The sequence below is a fragment of the Colletotrichum acutatum genome, assembly GCF_030867785.1.
Source record: "Colletotrichum acutatum strain CBS 112980 chromosome Unknown BDZ83scaffold_32, whole genome shotgun sequence".
Lineage (NCBI taxonomy): Eukaryota > Fungi > Ascomycota > Sordariomycetes > Glomerellales > Glomerellaceae > Colletotrichum > Colletotrichum acutatum.
The window spans coordinates 350,819-376,827 of NW_026849026.1; the positions used below are offsets into that span (position 1 = coordinate 350,819).

The 26,009-nt window shown below is 50.7% G+C and overlaps 10 protein-coding genes across 10 annotated transcripts; 5 read left to right on the forward strand and 5 right to left on the reverse strand.

The window, feature by feature from the left end:
- Positions 1–74: 74 nt before the first annotated feature.
- On the reverse strand, positions 75–1,835 carry BDZ83DRAFT_260530 (uncharacterized protein). The gene is made up of 2 exons (XM_060501992.1): positions 1,520–1,835; positions 75–1,453 (listed from the first exon to the last, which is right to left on the reverse strand). The coding sequence occupies exons 1-2, from the start codon at positions 1,667–1,669 to the stop codon at positions 149–151; spliced, it is 1,455 nt and encodes a 484-aa protein (XP_060366577.1). The 5' UTR covers positions 1,670–1,835; the 3' UTR covers positions 75–148.
- Positions 1,836–2,314: 479 nt separating this feature from the next.
- BDZ83DRAFT_616138 (Vta1 like-domain-containing protein) lies at positions 2,315–4,201 on the forward strand. Its single transcript, XM_060507952.1, has 4 exons — positions 2,315–2,761; positions 2,834–2,934; positions 3,001–3,128; positions 3,190–4,201. The coding sequence occupies exons 1-4, from the start codon at positions 2,659–2,661 to the stop codon at positions 4,046–4,048; spliced, it is 1,191 nt and encodes a 396-aa protein (XP_060366578.1). The 5' UTR covers positions 2,315–2,658; the 3' UTR covers positions 4,049–4,201.
- Positions 4,202–4,220: 19 nt separating this feature from the next.
- BDZ83DRAFT_718498 (short chain dehydrogenase) lies at positions 4,221–5,021 on the reverse strand (the record flags this gene model as incomplete). The annotated part of the gene is made up of 2 exons (XM_060512079.1): positions 4,221–4,595; positions 4,659–5,021. The coding sequence occupies 2 exons, from the start codon at positions 5,019–5,021 to the stop codon at positions 4,221–4,223; spliced, it is 738 nt and encodes a 245-aa protein (XP_060366579.1).
- Positions 5,022–6,669: 1,648 nt separating this feature from the next.
- On the forward strand, positions 6,670–7,758 carry BDZ83DRAFT_574362 (alcohol dehydrogenase GroES-like domain-containing protein; the record flags this gene model as incomplete). Its single annotated transcript, XM_060504708.1, has 2 exons — positions 6,670–6,952; positions 7,019–7,758. 2 exons carry the CDS (start codon positions 6,670–6,672, stop codon positions 7,756–7,758), a joined length of 1,023 nt encoding a protein of 340 aa, XP_060366580.1.
- Positions 7,759–8,152: 394 nt separating this feature from the next.
- On the forward strand, positions 8,153–10,927 carry BDZ83DRAFT_260656 (uncharacterized protein). Its single transcript, XM_060501995.1, has one exon. The coding sequence runs from the start codon at positions 8,396–8,398 to the stop codon at positions 10,649–10,651; it is 2,256 nt and encodes a 751-aa protein (XP_060366581.1). The 5' UTR covers positions 8,153–8,395; the 3' UTR covers positions 10,652–10,927.
- An 852-nt stretch (positions 10,928–11,779) lies between these two features.
- On the reverse strand, positions 11,780–13,591 carry BDZ83DRAFT_260646 (uncharacterized protein). Its single transcript, XM_060501994.1, has 5 exons — positions 13,260–13,591; positions 13,060–13,164; positions 12,598–12,983; positions 12,476–12,540; positions 11,780–12,403 (listed from the first exon to the last, which is right to left on the reverse strand). Exons 1-5 carry the CDS (start codon positions 13,410–13,412, stop codon positions 11,919–11,921), a joined length of 1,194 nt encoding a protein of 397 aa, XP_060366582.1. The 5' UTR covers positions 13,413–13,591; the 3' UTR covers positions 11,780–11,918.
- Positions 13,592–18,375: 4,784 nt separating this feature from the next.
- Positions 18,376–19,791, reverse strand: BDZ83DRAFT_718501 (acyl-CoA N-acyltransferase; the record flags this gene model as incomplete). Its single annotated transcript, XM_060512080.1, has 4 exons — positions 18,376–18,379; positions 19,003–19,496; positions 19,577–19,581; positions 19,686–19,791. 4 exons carry the CDS (start codon positions 19,789–19,791, stop codon positions 18,376–18,378), a joined length of 609 nt encoding a protein of 202 aa, XP_060366583.1.
- A 1,336-nt stretch (positions 19,792–21,127) lies between these two features.
- BDZ83DRAFT_774505 (cytochrome P450) lies at positions 21,128–23,240 on the forward strand. The gene is made up of 5 exons (XM_060515423.1): positions 21,128–21,598; positions 21,660–21,782; positions 21,837–21,936; positions 22,003–22,071; positions 22,138–23,240. Exons 1-5 carry the CDS (start codon positions 21,329–21,331, stop codon positions 23,187–23,189), a joined length of 1,614 nt encoding a protein of 537 aa, XP_060366584.1. The 5' UTR covers positions 21,128–21,328; the 3' UTR covers positions 23,190–23,240.
- Positions 23,241–23,428: 188 nt separating this feature from the next.
- BDZ83DRAFT_696637 (uncharacterized protein) lies at positions 23,429–24,330 on the reverse strand. Its single transcript, XM_060511370.1, has 4 exons — positions 24,296–24,330; positions 24,155–24,232; positions 23,697–24,099; positions 23,429–23,638 (listed from the first exon to the last, which is right to left on the reverse strand). Coding segments are annotated over exons 1-4 (678 nt in total). The 5' UTR covers positions 24,298–24,330; the 3' UTR covers positions 23,429–23,443.
- An 11-nt stretch (positions 24,331–24,341) lies between these two features.
- BDZ83DRAFT_616159 (uncharacterized protein) lies at positions 24,342–24,847 on the forward strand. The gene has a single exon (XM_060507953.1). The coding sequence runs from the start codon at positions 24,598–24,600 to the stop codon at positions 24,778–24,780; it is 183 nt and encodes a 60-aa protein (XP_060366586.1). The 5' UTR covers positions 24,342–24,597; the 3' UTR covers positions 24,781–24,847.
- The last annotated feature ends 1,162 nt before the right edge of the window (positions 24,848–26,009 follow it).

Here is a 26,009-nt window from a genome sequence, read left to right on the forward strand (position 1 = left end):
GTGGGAGCATGGAAGGCAGCATACACCCCAGAAGTGGCTCAGCGTCATTGGCAATGGTCAGATTTCTCCCATCATATTGATTAACTAATGTACACACGACACAGTCCAAGCTAACCATCCGTGCAGAATCCGAAAATCAAGCGGATGTTTACAACTCATCATGCGGCGCGGGGGCTTCAGATGGTGCCTCCCTGGGCGCCTCAGTCTCGGGCTCGGCGGTAGGATCCGTGGCTGCGGTTGAGGCAGTGCTACTGCTCTCTGAAGACTCGGGCTCGATCTCCTGAGCTACCAAGCCATCGGGCAGCTGCTTCTTCGCTCCCTCACCAAGGCGGATAGCATCAATCCAGCTCTCGACGCTCGCCGCATCGAAGTTGCCCTCGTAGTGTCTCCACCAGTTCCGGCGTGCGTTGACGGCGATAATCTCAACTTCGCTAGTAAGGCCAAGGCTCTTGAGGACAGTGGCCGCGGCCGGGTTCTCGTCCGGGACAGAGAAGAAAGGGAACAGCTTGCGCTTGGCCTGGCCGTGCTTGTGAGCGATCTCTGAGAGACTGGCAAGCGCCTTCTCGGCCTTTTCGTTTTCCTTGGAGGGAACAAAAGCCAGGACGCAGGTGTGAGACTTGGTGTTCAGGCACTCCGACAGAAGTCTCCCGGGTGTGTTGGCAACGGGCAGCGGAGGAATGACATTGAGGACAGGGGCGGCTTGCTCTGAGGACGGGGTCCCGGTGGCGGCTTCGGGTTCGGGGGTGGACTCCTGCTCGGTGGCAGTGCTGGTGCTCGACTTCTCGGACGCAGGCTTGCTCTTCTTCTCAGACTTCTTCTCTGCCTTTTTGTCGGCCTTCTTCTTATCGGCCTTGGGCGCGGGGTCGGGATTGGGCGAGGCGACCTGGGAAATGAACGACACCAGCCCATCCTTCTTTAGTTCTCCATCGTAGACAATAGGTTCCTTGTCTCCGCCGGGCAGTAGCACCAGGGCGGGGAAAGACTTGACTCCGAACTTTTCAACGGCCTTTGCCTCCTTGCTGCGGACCTGACCAATCGTGACGGCGTCGAGGAAGTCGATGGCGACACTGCGGAGCAGCGCGCTAGTGGTGCCCTTCTCGGTGAAGAGAATTGCCTTGGGCTTGTCACCCTCGAGGAAGGAATCGAGGTCCTTGTCGGTAACGCGCTTGACGTGATTGGCGATCTTGTCGACGACGGCCTCCACAATGCCGGTGGCGGTACGGGGCCCCTGGTAATCTTCGACAACGGGCTTGCCGGGCTTCTTGCCAGGCCTCACGATTTTGAGGGTAGGGAAGCCTTGCACGCCCATCTGACCGCAGAGAGGCTTGTTGGCATCCTCGTCGCAATCGATGGCCGCAACCTTGGCCAGACCATTCAGGTTCTTGGCAGCCTTTTCGTAGGCGGGCTTGAGGTTCTGGCAATGACCGCACCAGGGAGCATAGAACTCGACAATCTAGCAGGTTCATGTAAGTATATCCCAACAGATGTGATGCAAGTGACACCAAGATCAATATCTTACGGATGTGTAGTTGGATTTGGCAATCAAGCTGTCGTAATTTTTGGCATCAACCTGCAGCACAGCAGAGCTCTTTGGGTACATGCCAGCGTGGGCGCCGGGCAAAGCCGACAGAACAGCAGCGCCTGCCGCAAGGAGAGTGGGGTGATGCATCGTGGTGGATAAAGTTTAGCAGCAATGCACCTTATCTTTTGTGTGAAGTGTGGGGTGGGCAAGGTGAGTAAAAAGTGTGCCGGACGGCAGCAAGTGATGTGACGCCACAGACAATGGAGACGTGTATGGGCAAGGTAAGGGAAAGGTAAGGTAGGTAGAGAGAGAGAGAGAGAGAGGAGAAAGAGAGGAAGGGAGGAAAGGAAGACGGGAGATAAGAGAAAAGGTGTGGGAATAAAAAGTCAGAGCATGGAACTGGGTTCAGCCAGATGAGAGAGCTCTGCCCCCGTCTGCCTTTATGGAATTGGGAAAGCAAGCAAATGGAAGCATAAAAGTTTAGTTGGCTTCTTCGCAGCGCAAAGAGGCCAGCGTGGAACTGTGAGACGCGAACCCCTCACCTTTTGGGCTTAATTCGGTCTGGGAATGGAACCATGGAAATTTCCAGTCAATTGGATCAAAGCATCTGGCCTGAGCATCAGCCACATACCCCACACCAGCTCTGCAGAGCTTGAGCCACACTTCGAAGAGCATCAGCCACACGCCACAGTATCTCGCCTTAGGTACTTTACCTTATGCTTCCATTCCCTGAGTAGACGTACCTGAAAGTACCTTACGGAGTACCTCACATGGAATCCACCTTACCTATCTAGGTCGTCCACCTCAAGAGATAGATACAGGTACGTACTTGGTGACCTTCCCACCCCGCTGTGAGGTGATGTGCGCCGTGTGGGGAAACTTAACGGTGCTGCTGCTGCTGCGGCCTGCGGTATGGCTTCCAAGACACAGAATACATGTCCCTCACCTCTTGGTGTAGCACAATTCGTCGCAAGTCCGCTACCCCTTTGCGCCCGTGAGCTGTCACCGAGCAAAAGGCTTTTTTCCCCTTGCTCTCGTCCGGACCCCGGCATTGATCAAAAACCTCTTTACCCGATACTGTCCATCGCGCCCTTCGAACACTCTTCCTTTAGCTTGTTGCAGCCGCCCCCGCAGTCATGGCCGAACCGATCCCCGACAGCCTGCGACAGGCAGATATCACGAGATTCATCAATCGCGCAAATCAGCTGCGGCAACACAAACCCGTGGTAACCTACTGGTGTATGTCCGGGCGTCTCCATCAGTACTCCATAGCCGGAGGATGCCCTAGATACTGACCGGACACACACACAGGCGAATACTGGGTGGTCAACCAAATCCTAGCCAAGGGTCTTCACAATGTGGACGATGAGAGTCTCTCGTACACGACAAATCTTATGGATAGGCTTGAGCAGGTCAGCAAGATGATGCTGCTGTTATCTTCGGTGCTGTGCGTCAGAGACTAATAGTTGCCGTGCCAGACCAAAACTGAGAATGCTCAGGAAGAAGCCATCACCGATGACACAGTTGGACAAGCATATGTTGAGCAGTTCGCACAAGAAACTCTCGACAGAGCAGAGAAGGTTATGCGCGCGAATCGCGTCACCAGGTGCGCCCATTCCCCAACGATAGCATCACCTTCCTTGCTTACTAACGTGCTTCGAACCTAGACAAACCGCCGATACCTTCGATGCCGCTGCTACCTTCCTCCTGCTAGGCAATATTTGGGGCCCTGTGGACGAAGAAACACTCAAAAAGGTCAAATATGCAAAGTGGAACGCTGCTCGGATACTGAAGGCTTTGAAGGAGGGCAAGGATCCCAACGAGTCGAACCCCAAACAGGAAGAGCCCGCGGCCGAAGAAGTTCTTCCTGCGCTGGATCCAAATGACCCAGACGTTCAAGGACTAACGTCCCCAAAGCCTGCCTCCGTAGAGGACGACCCGGAGACCGAGTTTTACAAAAAGGCATCGGCGCCGGCAGAGACCGCGACGACAACCGAGCCCAGCGAGCCTGAGCCTGCCCAGCCCAGCGTGCTTGATCTCCCATCAGTGCCGTCAGCAAACGACCTCAATCCGCCAGCACCACAGACTCAGGGCTACTTTGACCCTCCCGAACAATTCCCGCCATCTCCCTTGAGCCAATCCGGCGTAAATGACTCCTCCGCTACGGCAAATGCCCCGTCGGCCCCTTCTCCTTATGCCGCATCCTCGACAGGCCCATCATTCAGCCCGGTCAACACTACGTCGCCGTGGCAGCCGCCTCAGATACCCCCTTCCCTTGTTACCAAGTCGCCCCCACCTCCAGCGCCTCAGCAATCCAAGCCACCGCCGATTGTACCTCAGCCCAGAGCTCCGGTGACTGCCGGCTCGCACAACTCATGGGCACCAAGCAGTGCCCCATCAGATGACATGGACTTGCCAAAAGCCCAGAAGCACGCCAAGTGGGCTATTTCGGCGCTCAACTTTGAAGACGTGCCGACGGCAGTCAAGGAGCTGCGCAACGCACTGGCTGCCTTGGGGGCTCAGTAGAATGACCAGTGGCGCCATGAATGGAAATCCAGGATTGAAGTCCATTGAAAGAGTATCCGAGATCGCGTCTTGAGTGGCTGCCTCGAGGGAGTGTGACCAAGGCGTTGGACATGGAAATCCTATATTAATGACTAGCACTACATGCGCAAGCCTTTGTCTAATTCTATGCCTCTCATGCTGCCCCTCCGTTCACCCGAATGATCTGCCCCGTCACCCAAGATGATTCCTTTCCTGACAAGAAAATCGCCACAGAGGCGATTTCCTCTGGTGTGCCAATTCTGTTGTAGGGGCTACTGGCAGTGATGTGCTTGAGCATCTCCTCCGTCTTGCCCTTGTAAAACAGATCAGTCCCGGTCGGGCCAGGCGCTATAGCATTGACGTTGATGCCCTTCTTGGCAAGGTCCTTGGCCATGTATTTGGTCATCTGCTCAATACTGCCTTTTGTCGATGCATAGAGCAGGTACGGCGGGGGAAGGCTACTTGAAGCCAGGACGGTCGTCGAGAGAAAGATGATGCGGCCGCCATCAGACATGTGGGGAAGGGCTTTCTATTGAAAAAGGTAAGTCATATTGAACACAAGGGCACGTGTGAATGGGTCAGGATTTCATACCTGTACCAAGAAGTAGGGCCCCTTGACGTTGGTGTTGAACATTTGGTCAAAGTCCTCTTCCGTCGTATTCTCAACAGTGCGCATGTGCATGATGGCAGCGTTGGGGATCAGCACATCGATTTTGCCAAACTTGTCAACGGTGGCATCCACGAGCTTCTGCAACTCGGCCGTCTTGGAGCCGTCGGCGCGTACGGCAATGGCGCGGTCGCTGCCAATGGTCTTGACAACTTCGTCGGCGGCGGATGAGTCGCTGCTGTAGTTGACAACAATCTTGGCACCCTGCGCGGCAGCATCAAGAGCAATGGCCTTGCCAATGCCCTTGGAACCTCCGGTGATGAGGATTACCTTGTCTTGGAGAGACATTCTGGGTGTAGTGTGTGTCTGGGGCTGCTTGTGTGGGAAGCTTTGTTGATACGTTGGGCGATTGGATCGTGTGACTGAAGTATTTGAAGCTTCTGTTCAAGTAGTGTTTCTTTCATCATTTCAAAAGTCAAAATACAGGATGTGGGCAGCTTGGACATTTATACACCAGAGGGAACTTTCGGCTGCTGCGGCTGCGACAAAAGATCCATCAACTCCATCGATGACCACATCCATGGAGTTTCGCGGACCCTGATCTGCAACCCCCAAAAGGCGTGGCTTTAGAGCGAAGCTTTCAAGACTTCGTTACTCGAGAGCATAACTTGCGCGCGAAGGCCGAGGTTGTGGGGAGGCTCCGGAGGGGAATACAGGTCGAGCTATGCTATCTCCGCAACTGTGCAGTATTCTCTATCATTTTGTTGCTCTCGGACGGCCATCGAAAGTTCTTTGTTTGGCGCGAAGCGCGAGAGAAGGTACTGTAGTGCTCAGCTTATGGATAGCTTACCTGCTTTATCGGAGCTCTTAAGGAGACACGCCTGCTATATCTCTCTTCTCGGTACTTGTGCTGACGAAAGCTTGTCGACTTAGCTTTGGTATGGTTTCGAATCCTTGTTTGCTCCGGTAAGGCTGAGTGAATCGAACTCGTTTGACGTATATCGAGGAAACGGCTCGAACATGAGGTACCTTGCGTCCAGCAGGCCGCCGTGGCTACCTCGAGGTACCAACGAAACGGAGGACTCGCTCGTCCGTGTCTATCGGCTTTGGAGAATAAGACCCCTGCAAAACCGACAAGGAATAATCTCTCATTGGCCGACGGAATTGTGCAGGACATAAGCCTGCGTTCGGCACGCCGATTGCCGATGGCTCTCATGAGATCTCTCCCGAGCCGCAGTTGATTCTCCAGCCACAACTTGGTGGATTTGCTCTTCCCATGGGGGCCATGTAGAGATATCCTCGACAAGCAAATCGTGCATGGGTTCCATGGCCTCCGCGGAGTTTGTGACGGTGTCATGGTCGTACATATCTTGGCAGCAACGGGAGGCCGATTAACTCCATCTGATCCTACACAGAAGGGTTTGAATGGCTCTACACTACCATTGAAGACGTTTTTCGCACAACCAGCTCTATCCTGGAGCTATGGGAGGGGTTCACATCCATGAGGGTTGAATTGAGTCTTGTTGATGTCATCGTAGCCATGGTAGTAGCGCCACCACACTTTAACCCCTCTTCTAAATCCGTCCTAGTCTTACCAACAATCCAAGCTTCTCTGTAAGCATCCTATGAGACATGCGAAGCCTACAGGAGGTAACTGCAGCCAGGAGTTCTTATCAGCGGTGCAGACGTCTAAGTACGGGTATTGGGCCTCTGGAGCCATCCTGTTTATTTAGTAAACGAATGAGGGGCTTGCAAGTCTGACCTTGTCCGACCCGTTCGGAAAGCGTGGATTCCAGTGTTGCACCAGTCAAGTCGACGGGTGTGATACACAGATCGACTTCTTCCTCTTAGTCCTGCATGCGTATAAGTAGTGGCCATCGCGCCGCCCCCAGTCGAGGTCTGCGCAAGAGCAACCCCCTCTCTTTCATAGCACATCTTTTCTCCCTTTTCCAAACCCTGACTCTTAACTCACAAGACCACAAGATCATAATTCAGAATGTCGGGACTTCCAAAAACCTTCAAGGCGGCTGTGATCGAGTCCAAGAGCGCGCCCCTCAAGATTGTGGACCAGGAACTGAAACAACCAGGTCCCGGCCTCGTCCTCGTCAAAGTTCTGGCATGCGGTGTATGCCACTCCGATGTGGGCATGGCAGAAGGTGGTTTCGGAGACGTTTTCCCGCGGATTCCGGGCCATGAGATCATTGGCGACGTGGTGGCAGTTGGCGAAGGCGTGAGCCGTTTCTCAGGCGGAGAGCGTGTTGGAGGTGCCTGGCACGGAGGTATGACTGTTCCAGAGTTCTCATGCACTTGTACGTCGAGAGCCCTCTCTAATTGGTGACATGCAGGGCATGACGGAACGTGTAGACAGTGCCAAAAGGGATTCTTCCAAGCCTGTGATAACGAGACAATCAACGGCGTGTTCCGGGATGGTGGGTACGCCGAGTACGTGCTGCTCCGTGCCGAGTCGGCAGTCCGGGTGCCAAAGGACGTTGACCCCGCGGAAGCAGCACCACTTCTCTGCGCCGGCGTTACCGTTTTCAACAGCATTCGAAAGATGCAAATCGAGCAGGGCAATCTCGTTGCCATCCAAGGTCTTGGCGGCTTGGGTCATCTTGGTGTGCAGTACGCCAGCCGTATGGGCTACAAGGTTGTGGTTCTGAGTTCTGGGTCCACGAAGAAGGACTTTGCGATGAAGTTGGGTGCGCATGAGTACATCGACTCGAGCGCAACGGACCCCGTCAAGGAGCTCAAGAAGCTGGGGGGTGCGGCTTTGATCCTTGCGACGGCGCCCAACCCCAAGATCATCTCGCCGCTTACCGGTGGTTTACAGCCGGGCGGCAAGTTGTGCGTTTTGGCGCCCGTCGGAGGATTGGAAGTCGACACGATTGACCTTATCGTTGGAGGCAAGTCGGTTTGTGGATGGCCTAGTGGACATCAGATGGACTCGGAGGAGGCCATTGACTTTGCAGCAACACACGGCATCAAGTGCATGGTTGAGAGATTCTCACTGGATGACGCGAAGAAGGCTTCGGAACACATGATATCTAACAAGGTGCGCTTCCGGAGTGTGCTAGTTATGGGCTGAGCATTTTGTATTAGGGTCGTGTTGGTGAGCAATGCGATTGCAGATTTAAATTGGCGTTGAGGAAATGATGTTGATGTAAGTGGGAATGGTGATGTGAAAAATGAGAATGGGGTATGAGCATCCCTCCAAAGGTGTCACCCGCTTGATGAAATTGCTTAGTTCCTGAGCAGCAGTGAGTGTGTGACTGAAAGTGAGACTGAGAGTGAGACTGAAGAGTAAGACGAAATGTGAGAATGAATGAGTTGGGTGAGGCCAGGGACATTTGGCTTAAGATAGCACCGGTGCGTCGGTGATAAGAGAATGTTTAGGTACCTGACGAATAGTTCGTTCCAGCGAACACTGACAGCCAAATCCCTCGACGAGTCGACTCCACAGAGCGTTAAACCCCCTGGGTGACCCCTGAAACCGCCATGCGCGGCGGCGCCGGCATCTCCCAGGTTCCGCGTTCTCGGTTTCTGCGCGGTAGGGGCCCCTCCCATCCTTGCTTCCCGTCCCTTTCGCGTCAATGTCACGCACGCCGATTTCTTGACGTCGGCTCTCCTATGCCCACATTCTTTCTCGATATCAGCATCCGCATCCCACATCGGAGTCTGGCCTGACGATACCCTCGCGGACCTTGAACCATTATGATTACACCATGGTGGGGAAAGGGGACTACGACGACATATTCTGGATCACAGCCGTCTCACTTCCGCTTCCCCCATGGCCGAATCAAGTGACGCTGTCCAAAGCAATTCTTCTTCATCCTGGCAATGCAAAGAAAGTTGACAGATTTGTCGAGTTGAAGACCTTGTCCGACCGTCAAGAGCGCATACACATTAACCTCGTCATTCTTTTCCGGCTTCTGTTAAGATGTCAACATCTGGCCTTCGATCGCACCCGTTTTTGGGACTTCATACGCGATCACTGGGGTGTGTATAATGCCAGCTCTCGAATGGTCGAGGACCTTGCAGAAACCTACTCGGATCGTCGCCGCGTATACCTGGAAACCCCTAAAATTCACAAGAAGCGCCATAACTTCCTAAGTAATCTCATCGACGCGTGGAATTCCCGAGATCCTGACCCGCCAGTCGGTGCCCAGCCGACAACCCAGGAACTTCAGGAAGAGTGGAAATACGTTGAGGAGTCATGGTCAGAGCTGATGAAGCATGACCGGATGTCTATCATCGATCCAGATAATCCTCCCATATATGGGGCGTTCTCCATCAAGAAGGGTACACCTTCGAGCTTTCAGATAAGAGGTGGAAGCATCCGCAGCGCCGGCAAGGATCTGGCCTCGCGCATATCGGTACCATCAGTCCAGCGTCAACGTAGGGACTCTTCCACTAGCGCCCACCTCCAGATGATACCTTCTGGGAAGAGCCTTCCACGCACCTCGATTCCAACACCGGATAGGCAACGCAGAGCTTCTCTCGGCTACGATAACATCAGGCCGTCTACTCCGGTTGCTTCAGAAAGCACTATTGATGACCTCATTCAAAGCCAAGGGCGGAAAAGGAAACCTTGCCCTGAAGCGCCCGACTCCTTGAAAAGGCAATGCCTCCCGGGATCGCCGTCCTGCTCCCCGCGACTGAACTCGCAGCTCACCCCTTGTCACGAGGAACCCTCTAGCCAAGTAATGAGCAGCCAAGACCATCGACGAACACCAACTCACCATGGGGCAGCAGACTCGATGCTTGATGCAAGTCAGCATTTGACTGAAGAACAACACAAGACATATGGCCCGCACCTGGACGACCTAGCCACTATCGGACACCAGAAACAGTCGCACTATGGCGATGAGCTACTCCGACTGCTCGAAACCAGAGTTGGACAAAGCGACGAGACCATGCAGCTCTTGAAACAGCAAGCAAGCCTCGTTATGGAATCTGAGGAGCTTTCAAGGGATATCCGAAAAGCACACGACCAGCTCAACCTGCTCACTGCTTCAAAGTGCCAAGATGCCCTACAAAAGTTGGATGTGCTCAGTGGCCAGATAAACAGCCTTGTTGTAGAGATTATGACATGTCGCAAGTCGAGCCAAAAAATTCAACAACGACAGCAAGACCAGCATGGCCTTATCAAAAGCTTCGAAGGCGATTTGAAGACGTTGAACCAAGAGATGAAGGAAGTAAAAAATGGGTTTCTTTCCAACACAGAGTCGTCTCAAGCCTCCGGGGCAAGCGACAAGACCATCAGAATAGGATCAGAAGGTCGAAAAGGAGTAGATACTCAGCAGAGCATCCGGATGGAGACACGGCTAGCCTCATTGGAAGAACGGATGGGCGCGCAACCTGAATCAACCCTGCCGCCTCCAGAGGGCTTTGAAGACCGCCTTAAGAGGATAGAAAGGGCCATCGCCGACCACGTACCAAATGCTGATTACATGCCTCGAATCATAAAGATGGAGGAGGCTATCGCCATCAGCACAACCTTGATTAATAACTGCAGAACACTCGTTGATGTTAGCAAAACCTCCTTGGATCAGCACCTAGGCACTCTGTACAATCGCATCGCAATGGTGGAGACCCACCTCACGAACCACGTTGCCGAACAGGCGGAAGCAAAGAAAGAACAGGCCAAGAGAATGGATCGGATCGAGGCCGAGCTTCAACGGCAAAAGGAGACAATATCGACACAGCAGCAGCCTCATCCCGGCCGTCAGCATGCAACCGAAAGTAGCGATTTCCAAGCCCAATTGAATGCGCTTAAGAGCTCATTGGCTGCTCTGGCGAGAGGTCAGAGCATGGAAAATGCTGACAGAACGTCGACAATACCATTAACGCCGGCAACCCCATTATCGCAGGTCAACCAGAGCTCCCTGAACCGGCTTCCGAGGTCAGTACAGAATGGAATGCCAGCTGGCCCGACGAGGCCCCAATACAACGCCGCATCCATGAAGGACGAGACTTGAGTCAAACACTGCACACTAGCGACCAACTTTCAACACTCCCAATAGCGATGCCCGCCATTGAAGGAATCGGACGCAGCATTTCATGTCACAGTCGACCAGAACAAGGATGTGCTTCCGATCTTAGGACCCAGGGACAAACCAATTCAAGAAATATGCGACAAGGAAGTATATTCGGAGAATCATCATGGACGGATTACCCATCCTAGAACGTCCTAGGAACAATTTGTCTCCAGGTTAACCAGGGTCGGGGAAAATGATTACGATTGCCTTCTTCGTGGTTCCAAGGCGACATTGCGAGGCGGCCCTGAGTGTACTCTCCAGCAGGTGGACTTGACACTCACTTCAGCACTGCCTAGCAACGCTCTTGGTGTGGACGACAGCTCTTTGCAGTGGCAACTAAATCTACTTGTTATTGCGGATCGACAATCTGCCAAAAATCCCAGAAAATGGCTTATCACGGCAGCCAGAGTGGCTAGTCTTTAGGGATGGTGATGCTTATCGCCAGTCTCACTCCACTGCTTGGAGTAGGTTAAGTATAGTATTGCTGTCAGATGACGGTATGCGAATCACGGCAACTTGCGAGACACTTCGCATTGCTGATAGCAGAGAACTACGAGTCTTGTTGCGTGAAATTTCCTGTTGCAAGACCGCTTATCTCTTTACTTGACATGACCACACAAGTTATTCATTGTGTCGTAATCGTGGCTGCAAAAGCGGTGATTGGTCTGGAGTCGAGACGAAAGAACAACATAGAGACCTTCGCTTATTGTGGCGCAGGCAATCTTCGGGGAAGACCTCGAAGATTATGCTCTATTACTAGAATCCAAGCAATCTGAATCGTCGACCTTTCAAGTCAACTTCTACTGTGCCTTATTGTCGTGGCCTCTGGTTTTGTTAGTGTGCCTGCGTCGTGGATAGTTGCCCTCAGAGATCTCGACCGAGTGGCCTATCGAGATTGAGACGATCAAGTTTCCAGGGGACTCCAGGAGAACGTAAAACCATGGTTTGCTTTTGACTTATTCTCGCAAGCGCATACAATTCATGTGCCTGGGATATAGGCGATGGTTCATCTACTGCATCTCCTGTCAAGTACTTAGATCAGACACCAGATTGGTCTGATGCATTTGTCATGTGCATGACAGTAAGTAGTTGTACGTCATCGAATACATCTTGCTCAATTAAGTTTTTATATATACCATGTCCCATTTCCCATTCATGAGGCGTTGACTATTAGATTCACCATTTATAGTAAGTATGTGTACATCATCTACAATCGATCTTCCCGCAAAGAGAAGGTTTGGACAACGACGATGTTGTCGCGGTCACTCCCCACCGACTCCTTCGAGGCTTCGAAAGTTAGTTCAGTCTCGCTCTCGTTATCCCGCCTCCCTGTCGACTCCCAGCCGCGAGCGCGCTTACTTGAAGACATCTTCTGCTGCTGGTTTCGGTCTTGTTCGCTGCCGCTGCCCATCTCATGACTCTCGCTTTCATCCTTGGACATGAAGGTGGTAAGACTGAAAGGGCCGCGTCGTTGGCCCCGGCTTGAGCTACTGTTGCTGACGTTCTTGATGTTGCCCCCCATGGCAGACGGGGCGCCGCGTTCGGAATCGTGGAGTTGCGAGGGTCCCATGGATGTGAAGCCGAGTCGGTATCCTACGAGTCGGAAGAGTGGGCGGAGCGTTGCAAGGCTACCTGCGGTGATCGCCAGACCCTGTTCAGTGGTGGACCAGATTGCAATATCGACGGTTGCATCTAGAAGTGCGCGAGTCAGCCACCAACAACCTTAAATCAATCACGATGGGACATGGTGGGACCTCGACTTACAAAGGAAGTCTGGATTTTTGAAGTCCTTAACAAATGGCATGCGCACAACGACGGCAGCGCTGGCACTAAAGCGCGGGGTAGTTAGTCATTTGGCCGCAAGCAGACGGATGTAGAGCACGAACATGCAGGCCATGGCCATGATTGGAACAAGAGCCAGCTTGGTCTTGTGGTCCATCTTCAGTTTCCAGATGAGAACCATGGGCAAAATAGCAAACGTGAAGTCGCAGATGACGCTGAAGGCGCTGTAGAGGTAAGTGAGAGCGATGATGACATCCACGGGGATGCAGCGGCCACTTTGGGTCGTGTTGTTCCAGAAGTAGGATATCGGTTGACATTGGAGGAGAGTGACGAAGAAGAACACGACGCCGGTGCAGACTGTCATCATCATGACACTGTAAATGATCCAAACGTCGACCTTGCGGACCGTGATTCGGAGGAGGAAGTAGCCGATGGAAATTTTGGAGGCGATCATCGACAAACAATACCACAGGTAGCAGTACCACCAGAACTGCAGCGTGTCAGTGTTTGTCCTCCCATCGTTTTTTACCACCCCAAAAGAATTGATAGGGCTGTCGGAAGCTTACCATCATGGCGGTTGACCACTGATCATCGGTGAGATTCACCTTGTGTCGACCCGTTCCGTAATGCACACCCGTAATTGCACATGCCACGAAGAGGATGAATGATGTCTGCAAGTTGGTCCTCCGGTCAGCTTGAAATCTCCGAGATTTTATCGGACGCATCGGGGCGAGGGAAGGGGGGGGGGGGAGATTGGTTTGCGTACAATTGCAGCAAGCATGCACCAGTCGTCGACTCCGAAGTTCTTGACGAGGAAGATTCGGACATAGCATCGGAGAGTCGTTGCCACAATGGCTGTTGTGACGAGCGTTATGCCGACGGCCACCAGCTGCGGGCCGCGATTCTCGATTTCCGCCATCGCGATCGGAACAAGACGATTCAATGTCTTTGATATCCGTACTCGGGCAAAGGAAAAAGGGATCGAACGACGAGTCGTGTTTGTCAAGGGAGGGGCCGTGAGAGGAACCGCAGATTCGGGACGTCGTTCTTCGGGTTCTCCATCCTGACAGGAACGAAGACGGATGGGAGGGACCTTGTTGAAGATATGCGTTCCTGGACAATGTGGGAAAGAAAACACGGAATTGCGCTACCGCGGATGTGTGAGTGCGGCCTGGCCCTGTTGCTGCCATGCGGCGTGAGTGGAAGAAGAGAGGAGAGAGACACCAGCACCCCTGATCGTCACACTTACACCTGCGCAGAACCTTGCAGAAAGCAACATGGGCAGGCCACCCCGGAAGACTCCAATTGCAGCTTCTGGAGAACCTATCCCGTATTGGAGTGAGATCTTCGCATGTCGGGCTATGTTGAAAGCGGGCAAGAGGTGTCGACCCTGGTGTGAGCAAATGTCGGCAGATGGGGCGAACCACATCTCGGGTAATCCAGCCTCACACGCTATCGCCCACGTTGGTGTTAGTTTGGTGGTTAGTAGCCGGTGGAAAGGCCGTATCCAGCCACCGGCCGAAGAGTACATTGTCTGGAATCCTTCCCCCGCATTAGTCCCGAAGAGATTGAAGACTCTTGAACCTCGGGGGGTCTCCTTCGCCAAGAGTCGCGAGATGGTGAAGGAGATTCAGGGGTCCTGTCGTGGTAGGGTGACAATGGGCCGCTCCTCAAACACAACTCCGATGCCTTGCTGTCCCTGACCAGCTTCCCACGAGGTGTGGCAGGGAACGAAATCCACCGTAATGGAGGATTGGGAAGAGTTGGGGGCCATCTCGATGATAATCGCCTGCTTTCGGAAAAGTTACGATGGCAAATGGCACTGGCACGCGTGCATGGATGCAATGCTAACCCTGACCTGCCATTTTGTTTCCAGAGGGCTAAATTGATGGATTCGGGCAAGAGGAAACTTTCTCTGCATTTCTAACCGTAAATCCATCTCATCGGCAAATGTCCTTCCGGGTTGGGACTTGACCATACAATCCTACAGCACCCAGTCCTTCCGAACCGTAGGAGCAAGGTGATTCAAGGTTGTTGGTGCTGGGGAGGACAACGGGAAATTTCTTATGAGTGTCCTCGCGTGCATAATTGCAACTGTGCTGTGCTGGTGTTCTGCAGCCCATGCAGAAGCGAGCTCAATTCAGAATCTCACCAACATGGCACCACTTTTTTCTTACTTGATCCTGCTTTGGCGACATGGAACCACCCCTCAATTGTCTGACGGCACTGCTCCGCCCGGCTCACGCCAAAAGCGGTGACTATCGACGAAAGCAGTAAGCAGAATGGCCGGCGGCCGGAGGTGGACATTACCAGAGTAATGCAAGTTGGGCGTTGAGGTTTGAAAGTAATAACGAGTCGTCGCCATCTGGTACCCAAGCTGTGGAGGTGGAATTTCACTGGGACCTTCGCACAGACAGCATTGGGTGACTGTGCGGACATGATGGATGACATGGCCATGGGAACACGAAAGAGCACAAAGCCACGCTGAGCCGAGTTCTGTTCTGCGACTGGCGGGAATTGTGGAAGATGTTACACTAGAAGGAGGAACAAAAGTGTCACCCTCAACGATGTGGACTGAAGCCGATGCTATTCTCCAATAGGGAACTGATTGTCTCAGACCATCTCCACTCATATTACGGTGTCATCGGCGTCCCATTTAGGGGAGACCACCCGGACCAAGCCAGCCGGCCCTTTGCGCCTCCAGTCTCCTTCTGACACTGACAGCTGTTTACGCGCGTAGTCAACCATATGATCGGGCTTCCTCTAGGGCGGTTCTTGTGGTGGCTGTTGCCTCTACCGCTTCTTCTGATGCTTCTTCTTCTTCTTCTTCTTCATCTACCGTGTGGGATTGTGGCTTGCAGTCGGCGGGTTTCTGAGACAAGCATGACAGGTTGCTACTGACTCTTTGGTTTCCTCTGAAGGCGATGCAGGGTCCTTGAAGATTGTCTTTGCGATTGGGGCAAGATTGCAACTTTATTTCTTCATCTTACTCTTGACAGCCACGAGCATGTCCAGCCGTGCCATACACACTATTGCCTCCAGTGCCCAATCTACCAACGACCGGGTGGTTTCATTTACCAACGCCAAGGAGCCTCAAGGACTGACAGTTCGCGACTGACCCGCAGCTCTTGATCGGATAAAAGACCAGGAATTGCGTCAGATTTTGATCCTTGTTCTTCAAGAGGAGCCCGGGTGTCACGGATGAATGTCCGCTGGTCCCAATTTAAATCCACGCCGCCTCAACGCACAGGTAGTTGGCCTCCACAAACGCGTAGGAACGGTTTTTTTGGTGGGGGCCACGAATACCTGATTAAGTAGACGATCTGCTTCTGTTAATGCGACCTGATATCCCGTAAGGCGAAGGCGCTGCCCAACAAGCTCCTGTGCTCCTCCGAGCAGAAAATCAGCTCGCACATCCGGAGTCCAGCCTTCTGACACCCTTGCCCGCTGTCGTATTATAGTGTCGCTGGCGCTGTTTTGGTGACATGGCTCTCCAATTCCGGTCTCGCTACCATACTCCGTAGTCAGTCTTTCCAAGCATCATCGAACTTAGCGCACAAGTGATGTGTACTATGGCATTCAGGCTGGCAAATTCTACCAATACACGACTGCCGCGGCAGTACCCCGGGCGATCGTCTCGTCGGTAAATGTTGGTGTTGAAATAGCCTGCATTGATCAAGACTTGAAAATGTGCCGCACATACCGTTCTGATCCTGAATGGATTGGATTCACGACCCAGCCAACAAAACGTTACCCAAAAGGGAGTGAACAGCAGCAGGGTCGTCTGCAAAGAGTAGGTGAGTCAAGTGAGTGTTACATCGGGTGGGGGGGTACTGGATAAGACAACAGGACGATCATCACTTATTGACACACATGAAACCTCGTCGACATCCGATGGAAGATATCGTTACTAGAATGGTAACATCAATTATCATAGTTAGAGCGGCAGTCTAACTGCGGTGCCTTGCAGCCCTGTTTACTCATCATCTCCGCTTGACACCTTCCGCAGAGTATGGAAACCAGCGTACCAGACTTGTCAGGGTAACATCAAAGACTACCAATTAAAAGTTACTTTTCCGTCTAGAATGATCGTCGCTATAAACTGTAAATACAGAGCAATTTGCTATCGCATGTGTCTGAGCCATCACACCTAAGCACTGGGATAAGGGACTCTTGAGATAATCGAGCCATGTTACCGGAGTAAGTACTCCGTAGTCAAATTGCAACTGAGAGGGGAAGCCACCGGGTTCCTGAGCGGTTGTTCAGGTTGCTCAGTGGCATGCCGGATCGTTCGTCATGATCCATCATCTCTATTGGAGACTATTGACCACAGTAGACAGCCAAGGGGTCATTGTGCCTTGCCCAGAATCGTAGGGGACACTAAGCTTCGGTTAGCCTAAACTATTGTAGACAACGCAAGTTCTGTATCAAATTTATCGATTAAAGTCGGCATGAGTTTCAACACGACTTGCCAAAAGTTTGTTTCAACTCGGTACCGTGCTGTGTAACTCGAAAAGTCGCTTGGATTAGTCGCTGCCAGCTCAATGTTAAGTTCTGTAACCAAAATCACCAGCGTGATGCTTCATCAAGGTGGGCTTGCCATGTACAGGATTTGAGATACCGTATTTCGAACATGGATTACATTGCCTTAGTCCTAGGTATAGTACTAGATATGCTTCCAGTCACATGTGAGAGGATGCGATATGCGAGGCGGACAAGTTAGCTCAAGGTGAAGTGGTGGGCATCCTGAAACTTGAGAGCAAGATGTTAGACCCGCCAATGGCAATACTCAAGTGCCAGGACGATGTCAATCGAAGCCCGCGAATGCCTCAACGAAATGAAGATATTGTCTACTTTACGGAATGGTCGAGCAAGACACTCGAGTAAACTACCTAGTACAAGAGGACGAAGCTCAAATATATCAGAACTTCAGCCATGAGGGTTTTGGAGCACCACAAGACAGCACTTGTGTACGTATTTAAGGACGCTATGCATGGAAGATATCGGTTGATGAGCGTTTAGCAAAACACATCAAGGTGGCCAAAGGTGCTTCAACTTTCGCGAATACTCCCAGCAGGCCAGCTCCATGCTTTCAGAGTTGTTAGGCATCGCCAAATGTTCTGGGCAAATGTAGACTTGCGGCTTGCTGACCTGGCAACATCGATCTGAAGCAGACTGGATTTTGGCAAGAACTTCCTGCGGCGGTGAAGTCGACGTATTTTTTGACCTAAGAAGTAAAGTCCTAAAATGAGCTTCAATACTCATTTTATGATAACGACAAAGATCGACCCGACCCAAACGGTATTCATCCTGAGCTACCATGATTCATGATAATGCTGTATCTCATTAGAATTGGCAGTCCTTATGAATACATTAGATGGCATCAGGGCTCACGATGCCGGCTGAGTATTAGCGGCAACACATACTTTTAGAAACAAATAAGCCTAACTTATATCTTGCGATGTGGATAGAGGCCGTGAGGTAAACCTTGATATCATTTTGCACGCGACATCAAGGCCTGGACTCACATGGAAAACTTTTGACACCTATCGATTGTCTCCCACTTCTTGATAAGACTCAATAGAACATGAGCGTCTTTAATTTTCAAACTATAGCCGACCAACTCTACTCCTTTTCGAGCGGTACTCACTCTCGAATTTCATTCAAATAGACTTGTGGTAGTAGATGTTCGCATAACCCCCTGAGAGTTCGTCTTGGACTAAACAAAGTGTAAAGGCCAACCCGAATACGACAACTGTAAGCACCTTCCCGTAAACCTGAACTAGGAAATCTGTCCAAGAATGATGTGACTTCGGCTGGGCAAGTTTGTCCATGTTCGGCAGCTGCAAAACTACGGCAAGCCGGCACGGGAGGACTGTAGACTACCTTAGATTCCGCGGAATCATTGCTCTTAAGCTTGGTTGCAGTTGGTTGGTAGTGCGAGTCTGTGCCATAGTAAGCCAGGACTTTATCTTCCTGTTCCTACAGCCGACTGAAGATGATGCATGAGAAGGGCTCACACTAAGTCAACCAAGCAAAACAGATATGTCCATCATCATGAATGAAGACGCTTTCAGCCGTACTTGCATGATGCGCCAAGCCTACTAAAGTCACTTGCGGCGACCCCGGCAGACCTTTCGAGTAGACCGTTCGACTTGCAACAGCCTTTCCAGCGGAGAGCTAAGATTTCGGTAGATCAATGTTACGGCGTCAAAGAGAAGACGCCAATTTGTTATGATATTTCTACCAGACAGAATGAGTAGCTTTTCTATAGTAGACCGGAGAGATGCGACTGAGTTGATGAACCCCCTCGTCTAGTTTCTCTCAAGCATAAGTCCTGAAATGAAAAGCCGGAGTATGGCCCAGCTGCCAAGGAGCAATTTGGACGTATGAATGGAAGACTTTCAGATCGTCAGGAATCTCCTCGCAATGTAATTCAGATAACATTGAATTCGTAAGCCTGGGTGGAGAATGTCAGTAGGAAGCCTGTAGGATTGCCCTCGAGAGACCATACCAAATCGTGCCAAGCCACTCCAGCATACTCGGATTGGCTCTTGCCATAATGCGTAAAGCCCAGCTTTTCATAGTACGAGACCAGTCTGTCATAAGTGAGAATGGAAATTCTCTCTGCCTGTGCCGTTTCCATCATGTGCTCGATATAATATGCCATGAGGGTTTTGCCGTAACCCAATTTCTGAAAATTGGGCGCAACAGCCAGTGAATGCAAAGTTATAGTTTTGCCTTCAGGTCGGTGTCCCATGTCGTATGTAGCGGTCGGGTCTGTCTTCCACGCAGATGGAACAGCCATGTCCTCGTCTGTTACAACAGAAGAGACCGACTTGGTGGAAATTGTGTGTGCGATGAGGTCATCGCGACTCGAAGTTTCGGATGGGTTGTAGACCAGGGTGGTCCCTTGTCGGATGATCCGTCCTGGGCTGCTTTTGCCCTCACGGGCAAACAGTCCTAGGCAGAGTCCGGGGCATACCGTCAGTCGATATTCAATCTAAATGGAAAATCGGATTAGATATGCTCGGCGACCTTCTTCGCAAGCGCGCCCCTGCCTTTGAAGCACTGCGACAGTACATGTGCTGGTGGCTATTCATACAAGAATTGGCAGGGATGTAGGACATCAGAGGTAGCTTGAGTGATGATGAATTGATTCGTAGCAAGGAAGGCTGATCTGGAAAGCAACTTGCCTTTTCGCGAGTCGCTGCTTCGGCGGGGGGGAATGCTGCGGCCTCCACTGTAACGCATCGATCAAGATCATTGAGTGATAGTGGTCGGATGTACAAGTCCATGATCAGAACAACGGACAAATAGTTCGATGGTTTACGTCAAGGTGTTACTGAGTAAACGGCGCGCAAATATTGGTCGGAAACTTGAAGATGCAATGGTGCCGAAGACAATTTAGCCAACGTGCAAACGTGACCTTTAAAATTTATCTGAGGGGCCATGAGTCATTGAGACGAAGCCGAAGGTCGGATTACAGCTCCCGGCTCTGCAGGTCATTCTTCCAAAACCAGCTATAGTTATGAAATTGGCCATGTTTGCAGAAACAGTTATTCCAGAAACCAAGACAGCGATTTGCATGAAACATGCAAAACAAAAACAAATATCACGGCACTGAAGCAACCATACTAGTCTAGCAGAGAGTCTTAGCGGTGAGCGTCTGATATCGTCATAGGCAAAAATCCTGGAATCTATAAAACTTTACAAGACTACCTGTAATTGGCGCTGGGGGCGTAACATCCCCAGTTGAACCGTGCCAAACGTTCCTAAATGTTTTTCTCCACGAACGATTTCCTAACTTCATGAGATTGTAACATGCACCCTTGCAACTTCATTGGGCTGCAGGCCCTGAAAGCTGGATAATCAAGCCTAAAGTCCCCAAAAGGTTCCAAAAAGACCCCCCCCCCCAAGAAGGTCTCTGTCCTGCATTCGGTCCCTGATTTCTGTTCAACTTTAACTACCCTGGCTTTTGACTTCCCTGCCGATCTAAAACTCCATGACCATGTTCTCGACGATCAGATCTCTCATCGCTAATGGTGTTCCCAACCAGATGGACATCGTGCAAGTACCTACATGTATGCACCGATCTTGCCGATATTCATGAGGAATATTGCGGATTGATATCAGCCTCTTCGTGCCAGATCGCTCCTTCTGCCTTTATGCATGTTTAAACTTGTATGGGCCACTTTCCCTCCACCATTACGCCTGTCCGAAAAACTGTAACCATCAAGCCATAGTCAACTGTGGCTTGGACTTAAGTGCTAGTCATGACGTGCCCCAGCCTTAGCGAGACGTCTGGTAATTCATCGCTTGCTGGTCTCCTCATTGACTCGCGCAGAACTGCCAAGCTGTCGCAACTACCACCGGGCCTAGACGTCTTCTGTATCTGTGAGGAGCTGCGAAGGAACTATCCAGAAAGCTTATTTCTTCCCTTTAAGCCACAACTAGTAGCCTATCCAATCAATAGAGGCTGTTATGAAGCAAGACGGACTCCGTAAATGCCGGTCGTAAACATCCAGGCCTTGCCGACCGCGCAGGTCGCTTGGGAGTGCCGCACCGGAGTTACAAACGGCATGTGTAATCCGTTCCGTATTCGTACCGGACTTACTAAGATTCCCGTACGGTGTTTCAGTCCGTCTATACGGAAGCAAGCGTGGGTCAATTGATCGGACTGCTCCGACAACCACGGAAAGGAGTCTTGTTCCTTTTCAGGAAGATAATACTTTAAAAGACGAATCCCGCAGCTGAGTTGATGGGATGAACTGATCATACGCAATCATAACAGTTAAACCGATATTTCTCTCCAATCGCCAGCTACTATCAAGCATGGACGCCAAGATTCTCCCAGATGCCTCAATGGCTGCGAACTATGCTACTGTGGGAGTACCTGTTGTCGAGGCGTTGTCTTTGAGGCCTCTCTTCATATCCATGCTCTTTATATCCCTCTGTGTTACCATTCTCGTCCTGAACAGATCTAAACTCACGAAGTTTCCGGATGTCACCGTCGCTACCTCAATGTTCGACATCGGCAACTCAAAGGCCAGAAGGCAGTTCGTGTTCGACTCAATCAAACTCATCAAAGACGGATTTGCTGAGGCAAGTGGCTTGTTGAATTCTTCGTTTTCGTTCAGCTCTAACGCCAATCTCATTTGTGTAGGTTGGCAATACGACACCATTTCGCATCATCGCCGATGTAGGCGAGATGGTTATCCTCCCCCCGGAGTTTGTCAATGGCATTCGCAATGACGCCGACCTCGATTTCATGGAATTTGTCAACCAAGTTTGGGCAATCACATTGTTCCATAGCTGACTGGTATACTTACAAATCTTGTAGCAATTTCTTTCAGACATTCCTGGGTTTGAGATTTTCAAGACGGGATTCCTGACTTCCCTCGTCACTGACGTTACCAGAGTCAAGATCACACAATCTCTCGGTCCGTGGACTATCTAGTATCCTGGAAGTTTACAGCACTCGATATGTTCTGACATATTTCCTTTAGGGAAGGTAACTGGACCGCTAGCTGACGAGTGCGATCAAGCATGCCGAGAGATCTTCGGGGAATCCAAAGGTGAAGTGGCTTTACAAGTTTGGAATGGTCCGGCGTCGCTTGAGCAATGCAGCTGACAAACTACAGAAAAGAAGGAGTTTGTACTCAAGTCCGCACTCTTGGATCTTGTTGCGCGCATCTCATCTCGTGTATTCCTCGGCGACGTGGGCTGTCGCAATCCGGCTTGGCTCAACATTACCAAGGAATTCACCGTGAACAGCTTCATGGCTTGTGTTGAGCTCAGGAAATATCCTCCTGGAATTCGTCACATTGTTCATTGGTTTCTGCCTGAGTGCAAGACCGTACGCGTGCAAGGACAAATGGCACGAAATATCATCAATGATATTTTAGAGGCGCGCCAATTGGAGGATAAACAAAGACTTGCTATGGGCTTGAAGGCGGAGTCACGAAACGATGCAATCGAATGGTTCGATCAGATGGCGAAGGGTCACAGCTACGACGTAGGACGGGCACAAATTGCCCTCGCCATGGCTGCTGTCCACACCACGACCGACCTCCTCACTCAGACCCTCTTCGACATCATGGACCATCCACAGCTCATCCCAGTCCTTCGTGAGGAGATTGTCACAGTGATCAATCAGGACGGCTGGGAGAAGACAGCGCTCTATAAGCTGAAGCTGATGGATAGCGTGGTTAAGGAAAGTCAACGCATCAAGCCGCCCAACGTGGTGAGCATGAACAGGCTGGCCTTGAAGGACGTCAAGCTTCCCGATGGATCGATCCTTCCAGCGGGATCCAAGATGGGAGTGTCTGCGCATTCTATGTGGGATCCTTCAGTCCATCCAGATCCTAAGTCCTGGGATGGATATCGATGGCTTCGAAAGCGCCAGCAGGTGGGACAAGAGAACCTGCACCAACTTGCCACAACATCCCCGCAACACATCGCTTTCGGGCATGGAAAGCACTCATGCCCGGGACGATTCTTTGCTGCTAATGAGATCAAGATTGCTTTATGCTTCTTGATCATGAACTATGAATTCGAGTTGACGCCAGGTGTGAAACCTGAGCCTGTGCTGTCAGGCATTCAACTCGACTCTAGCCCAACTGCAAGAGTGCAAGTCAGGCGACGCGAGCCCGAATTGGATCTGTTGTCTTTGTTGAAGAGAAGCCATAGCTAAGAGCTTATTTGTTCGTGCGGGGCTCAGCTATCATACGGAACGTGTTACTAGTAGGCAAGATTCAATAAACCTCGTTCCACCACTGCTAATTCCGTTATTTTCGTTGATGCATCATGACCTGCAATGTGTCGAAGCGATGATTTGACTAGCTCAAGTACCGTTTCTGCGAATGGGTTTGCGAATGCTTGAGATATGAGCTCATTTGCCAGAAACTTCGAGCAGAGGATACTTATGATTTTGCAGCTGAACACAGTCTATGAACGAGTAAATGTACTTTTGCCTCGCGTTAACGAGCCTTTTATCTCCCGCATCTGATGCTGCTCTTGCGCAACCTGCACTATGAAATCTGCCATCATCATTTCAATGGCAACCTTGATGCTATAGACGGTGGGGTGAATAGAGGAGTATAAATAGGGGTTCGATAGAAACACCACAACGATTAGTGGAATCTTTAGAGTCAGAGTCAGTCTTGTATGAAATTCTCGGAAACGGGTGAAATAGACAAACCACTCTGTAACCTACATCCATGGCTAGCGAAACTCTCATGGCAGCAATAGTCAGAACAAATAGCAATCGATGCTTGACTAGGCCGTTATCGTTTAGTTCGCGCTGAAGCTTCCGCAAGAATACCCAGTTCAACGAAAGGTCAATTAGCAAACTTAGAATCTTGTCGACGGGCGAGTAGAATCTCTGCATACGTAGACCCAGCTTAGACCGGGTTGCTTGCATCGGAAACATTACGCTCATAACAAAAATATTCATAATGCCGACGATTGTAAACAGAGTGATCTTCATGATCTTAGTCTTCCTTTTATCCGCGATGATAAGTCCCAGTCGGTTTGCGATAATCTGAGGTGCACATTGCGTCTGAATTATCCACAAGACGGTCCCTGCGCCGGAAAAGCCAAGACTAGTACGTTAAATAGGCGACTGATAGGTAGGGTGGGCTATTGCCAGTTTCTTACCTTCCGGCAACGTCTCCGCGTATATAAAGCCAGTCAATGACAGCTTCAGAGATGTTCGCCAGGAGCAAGCCCCAAATCCTTGAATATATCATTATCCGGAAACTGGCTATGAGTATTGGTGAATAGGAGTTAATCACTTACATTCAACTGTACATACTGGCGAAGGACCTTATTTTTGAGTAAATCTGCAAGGTTTGTTCCACCACCTTTCCAGCATTGAGTATCGTCAGGCCGATGACAATGCCGATCCAGATGCTGCTGGTGGCTTCGAGAGAGCAGTCCATGGTATGCCAGGCTCGTGTTGCCATAAAGAATGTAGAAAGATAGGTAAAGCTCAGTGTCTCTGTCTCGTGTCATTGACGTAGAGCCAGGAATAGCCTAGCAGAGTATATGGATATGTTCAATTATTTATCATTTCCCCCCCAGATGCACTGTATTTCATAATGAAAATGCTACCCGCTGTATCTATTAAGACTGTGTCGGATAGTTCCGTTAGAGTTCAACAACATGGCTTGGCCGTAAGGGGGATCATCGCAGTAACTATCAACCTATGGCCAATCTTCCTAATAGGACTTTTCTCGTGGATCGACTCTGCTTTCTTCTTCGCTCGCTTTAGACGAGGTTAGTGCGACAGCTTGGCTTGACCCGAAGTCGGGCCCAATTTGGTTGATTGGAAAGGGAGGTTCCGTGGCGTGCGTGGCTAAATGGCAGCACTTCATCCTATGGTGCCTATATGTTTAAGTGTCATAACATCGCCCCTGACGAGTATTCTGACACTCTGTCTCACTGCTCATAGACTCGTCATGTCGCATCGGATTGCGACATACCTCCCTTGTAAATGTAGTCATTCCTTCCCCCACCCCCGCTACAGTTCTACCTACTCATTTGGACACGAGGACTACTATCCCCCCTCCCCTGGCTTTCGCTACTCCCCGAATTTTATTCCCAGGGGTTCGGCGTTGGAAGCCTCAATATTCTTGTTCCAGTCATTCTTGCCGACATGACGACAAGTGAAGAATGTTCGACATCCCTTGACTTAATGGGCATCCCCATGCCGTCTGTAATATCCTTGGGCACTCTGCTGGCGCCCTTTTTGCTACCTATGCTAAATTGAGAGCGATTAGATGGTTTTTATCTATCAATTCTTGTGATCGGCATCCCTTTGCTGATTTCTTCCTCAATTTAGGGCTAATCACACTCGATTCTTCCTTCCCTTGTCAGCAAGATTGACTGGCTCTACTGGATTGTGTCACGAAACAGTAATCGTATCAACACTCATCGACGATAAGGTGATCTTAGACTATGATGTGAAGCAGATCTATGCTTAGTTCTTAGCAAAATTATGTGAGCTCGATGCTGCAATTATCAGCCTTAGAGAATCTTAAGAAATGCTTTCATCTTTGACCTTTAGAAGCATCCTTCGGGTCTAAAAAACCACAGTTTACAGCATCTACGACTAGCTGAGACTCCATCTCATCAAAGAATTGGAAAACACAAAGTATCAGGCTACGTGAGAGACGTAGCAGTAAGTACTCATGCATATGAGTCAGGTCTGAATCTACATCAGCCTTCTTGAGTCAGACTGCCCCTTTTGCCTTTATAATCTCATCTCAGCCACTTGTCCCTAAACCTTATCTACTTCTAAACAGTCGTAACTCAGTCCTAGCTTTTTCCTTATCACTCCAACGTTGCAAATTTACGTCTTCATTGAGACAATACTCGAATACAGAGACAGTTCCGATTGCTTTGGACATGTTCAACTCGAAGATCGTTTCTGACCGGAGCTCTGAGCGCCGCACGACCCACACAGCGCCGAAGAAGGAAGAGGCCTCATATTTTAATATTCTAAGTCTCT

Coding starts and splice junctions, on each gene's coding strand:
- BDZ83DRAFT_260530 (XM_060501992.1), bottom strand. CDS start 1,669: ATGCATCACCCCACTCTCCTTGCGGCAGGCGCTGCTGTTCTGTCGGCT. Junction 1,454..1,519: donor CCAAATCCAACTACACATCC/GTAAGATATTGA, acceptor TGAACCTGCTAG/ATTGTCGAGTTCTATGCTCC.
- BDZ83DRAFT_616138 (XM_060507952.1), top strand. CDS start 2,659: ATGGCCGAACCGATCCCCGACAGCCTGCGACAGGCAGATATCACGAGA. Junction 2,762..2,833: donor ACCCGTGGTAACCTACTGGT/GTATGTCCGGGC, acceptor ACACACACACAG/GCGAATACTGGGTGGTCAAC. Junction 3,129..3,189: donor CGCGCGAATCGCGTCACCAG/GTGCGCCCATTC, acceptor CTTCGAACCTAG/ACAAACCGCCGATACCTTCG.
- BDZ83DRAFT_260656 (XM_060501995.1), top strand. CDS start 8,396: ATGGTGGGGAAAGGGGACTACGACGACATATTCTGGATCACAGCCGTC.
- BDZ83DRAFT_260646 (XM_060501994.1), bottom strand. CDS start 13,412: ATGGCGGAAATCGAGAATCGCGGCCCGCAGCTGGTGGCCGTCGGCATA. Junction 12,541..12,597: donor ATCATGGCCATGGCCTGCAT/GTTCGTGCTCTA, acceptor CCCGCGCTTTAG/TGCCAGCGCTGCCGTCGTTG. Junction 12,404..12,475: donor CAAAAATCCAGACTTCCTTT/GTAAGTCGAGGT, acceptor GCGCACTTCTAG/ATGCAACCGTCGATATTGCA.
- BDZ83DRAFT_774505 (XM_060515423.1), top strand. CDS start 21,329: ATGGACGCCAAGATTCTCCCAGATGCCTCAATGGCTGCGAACTATGCT. Junction 21,599..21,659: donor TCAAAGACGGATTTGCTGAG/GCAAGTGGCTTG, acceptor TCATTTGTGTAG/GTTGGCAATACGACACCATT. Junction 22,072..22,137: donor GATCTTCGGGGAATCCAAAG/GTGAAGTGGCTT, acceptor GACAAACTACAG/AAAAGAAGGAGTTTGTACTC.
- BDZ83DRAFT_696637 (XM_060511370.1), bottom strand. Junction 24,100..24,154: donor CGCGGAGACGTTGCCGGAAG/GTAAGAAACTGG, acceptor TTAACGTACTAG/TCTTGGCTTTTCCGGCGCAG. Junction 23,639..23,696: donor TGGATGTAGGTTACAGAGTG/GTTTGTCTATTT, acceptor CTGACTCTAAAG/ATTCCACTAATCGTTGTGGT.
- BDZ83DRAFT_616159 (XM_060507953.1), top strand. CDS start 24,598: ATGAAAATGCTACCCGCTGTATCTATTAAGACTGTGTCGGATAGTTCC.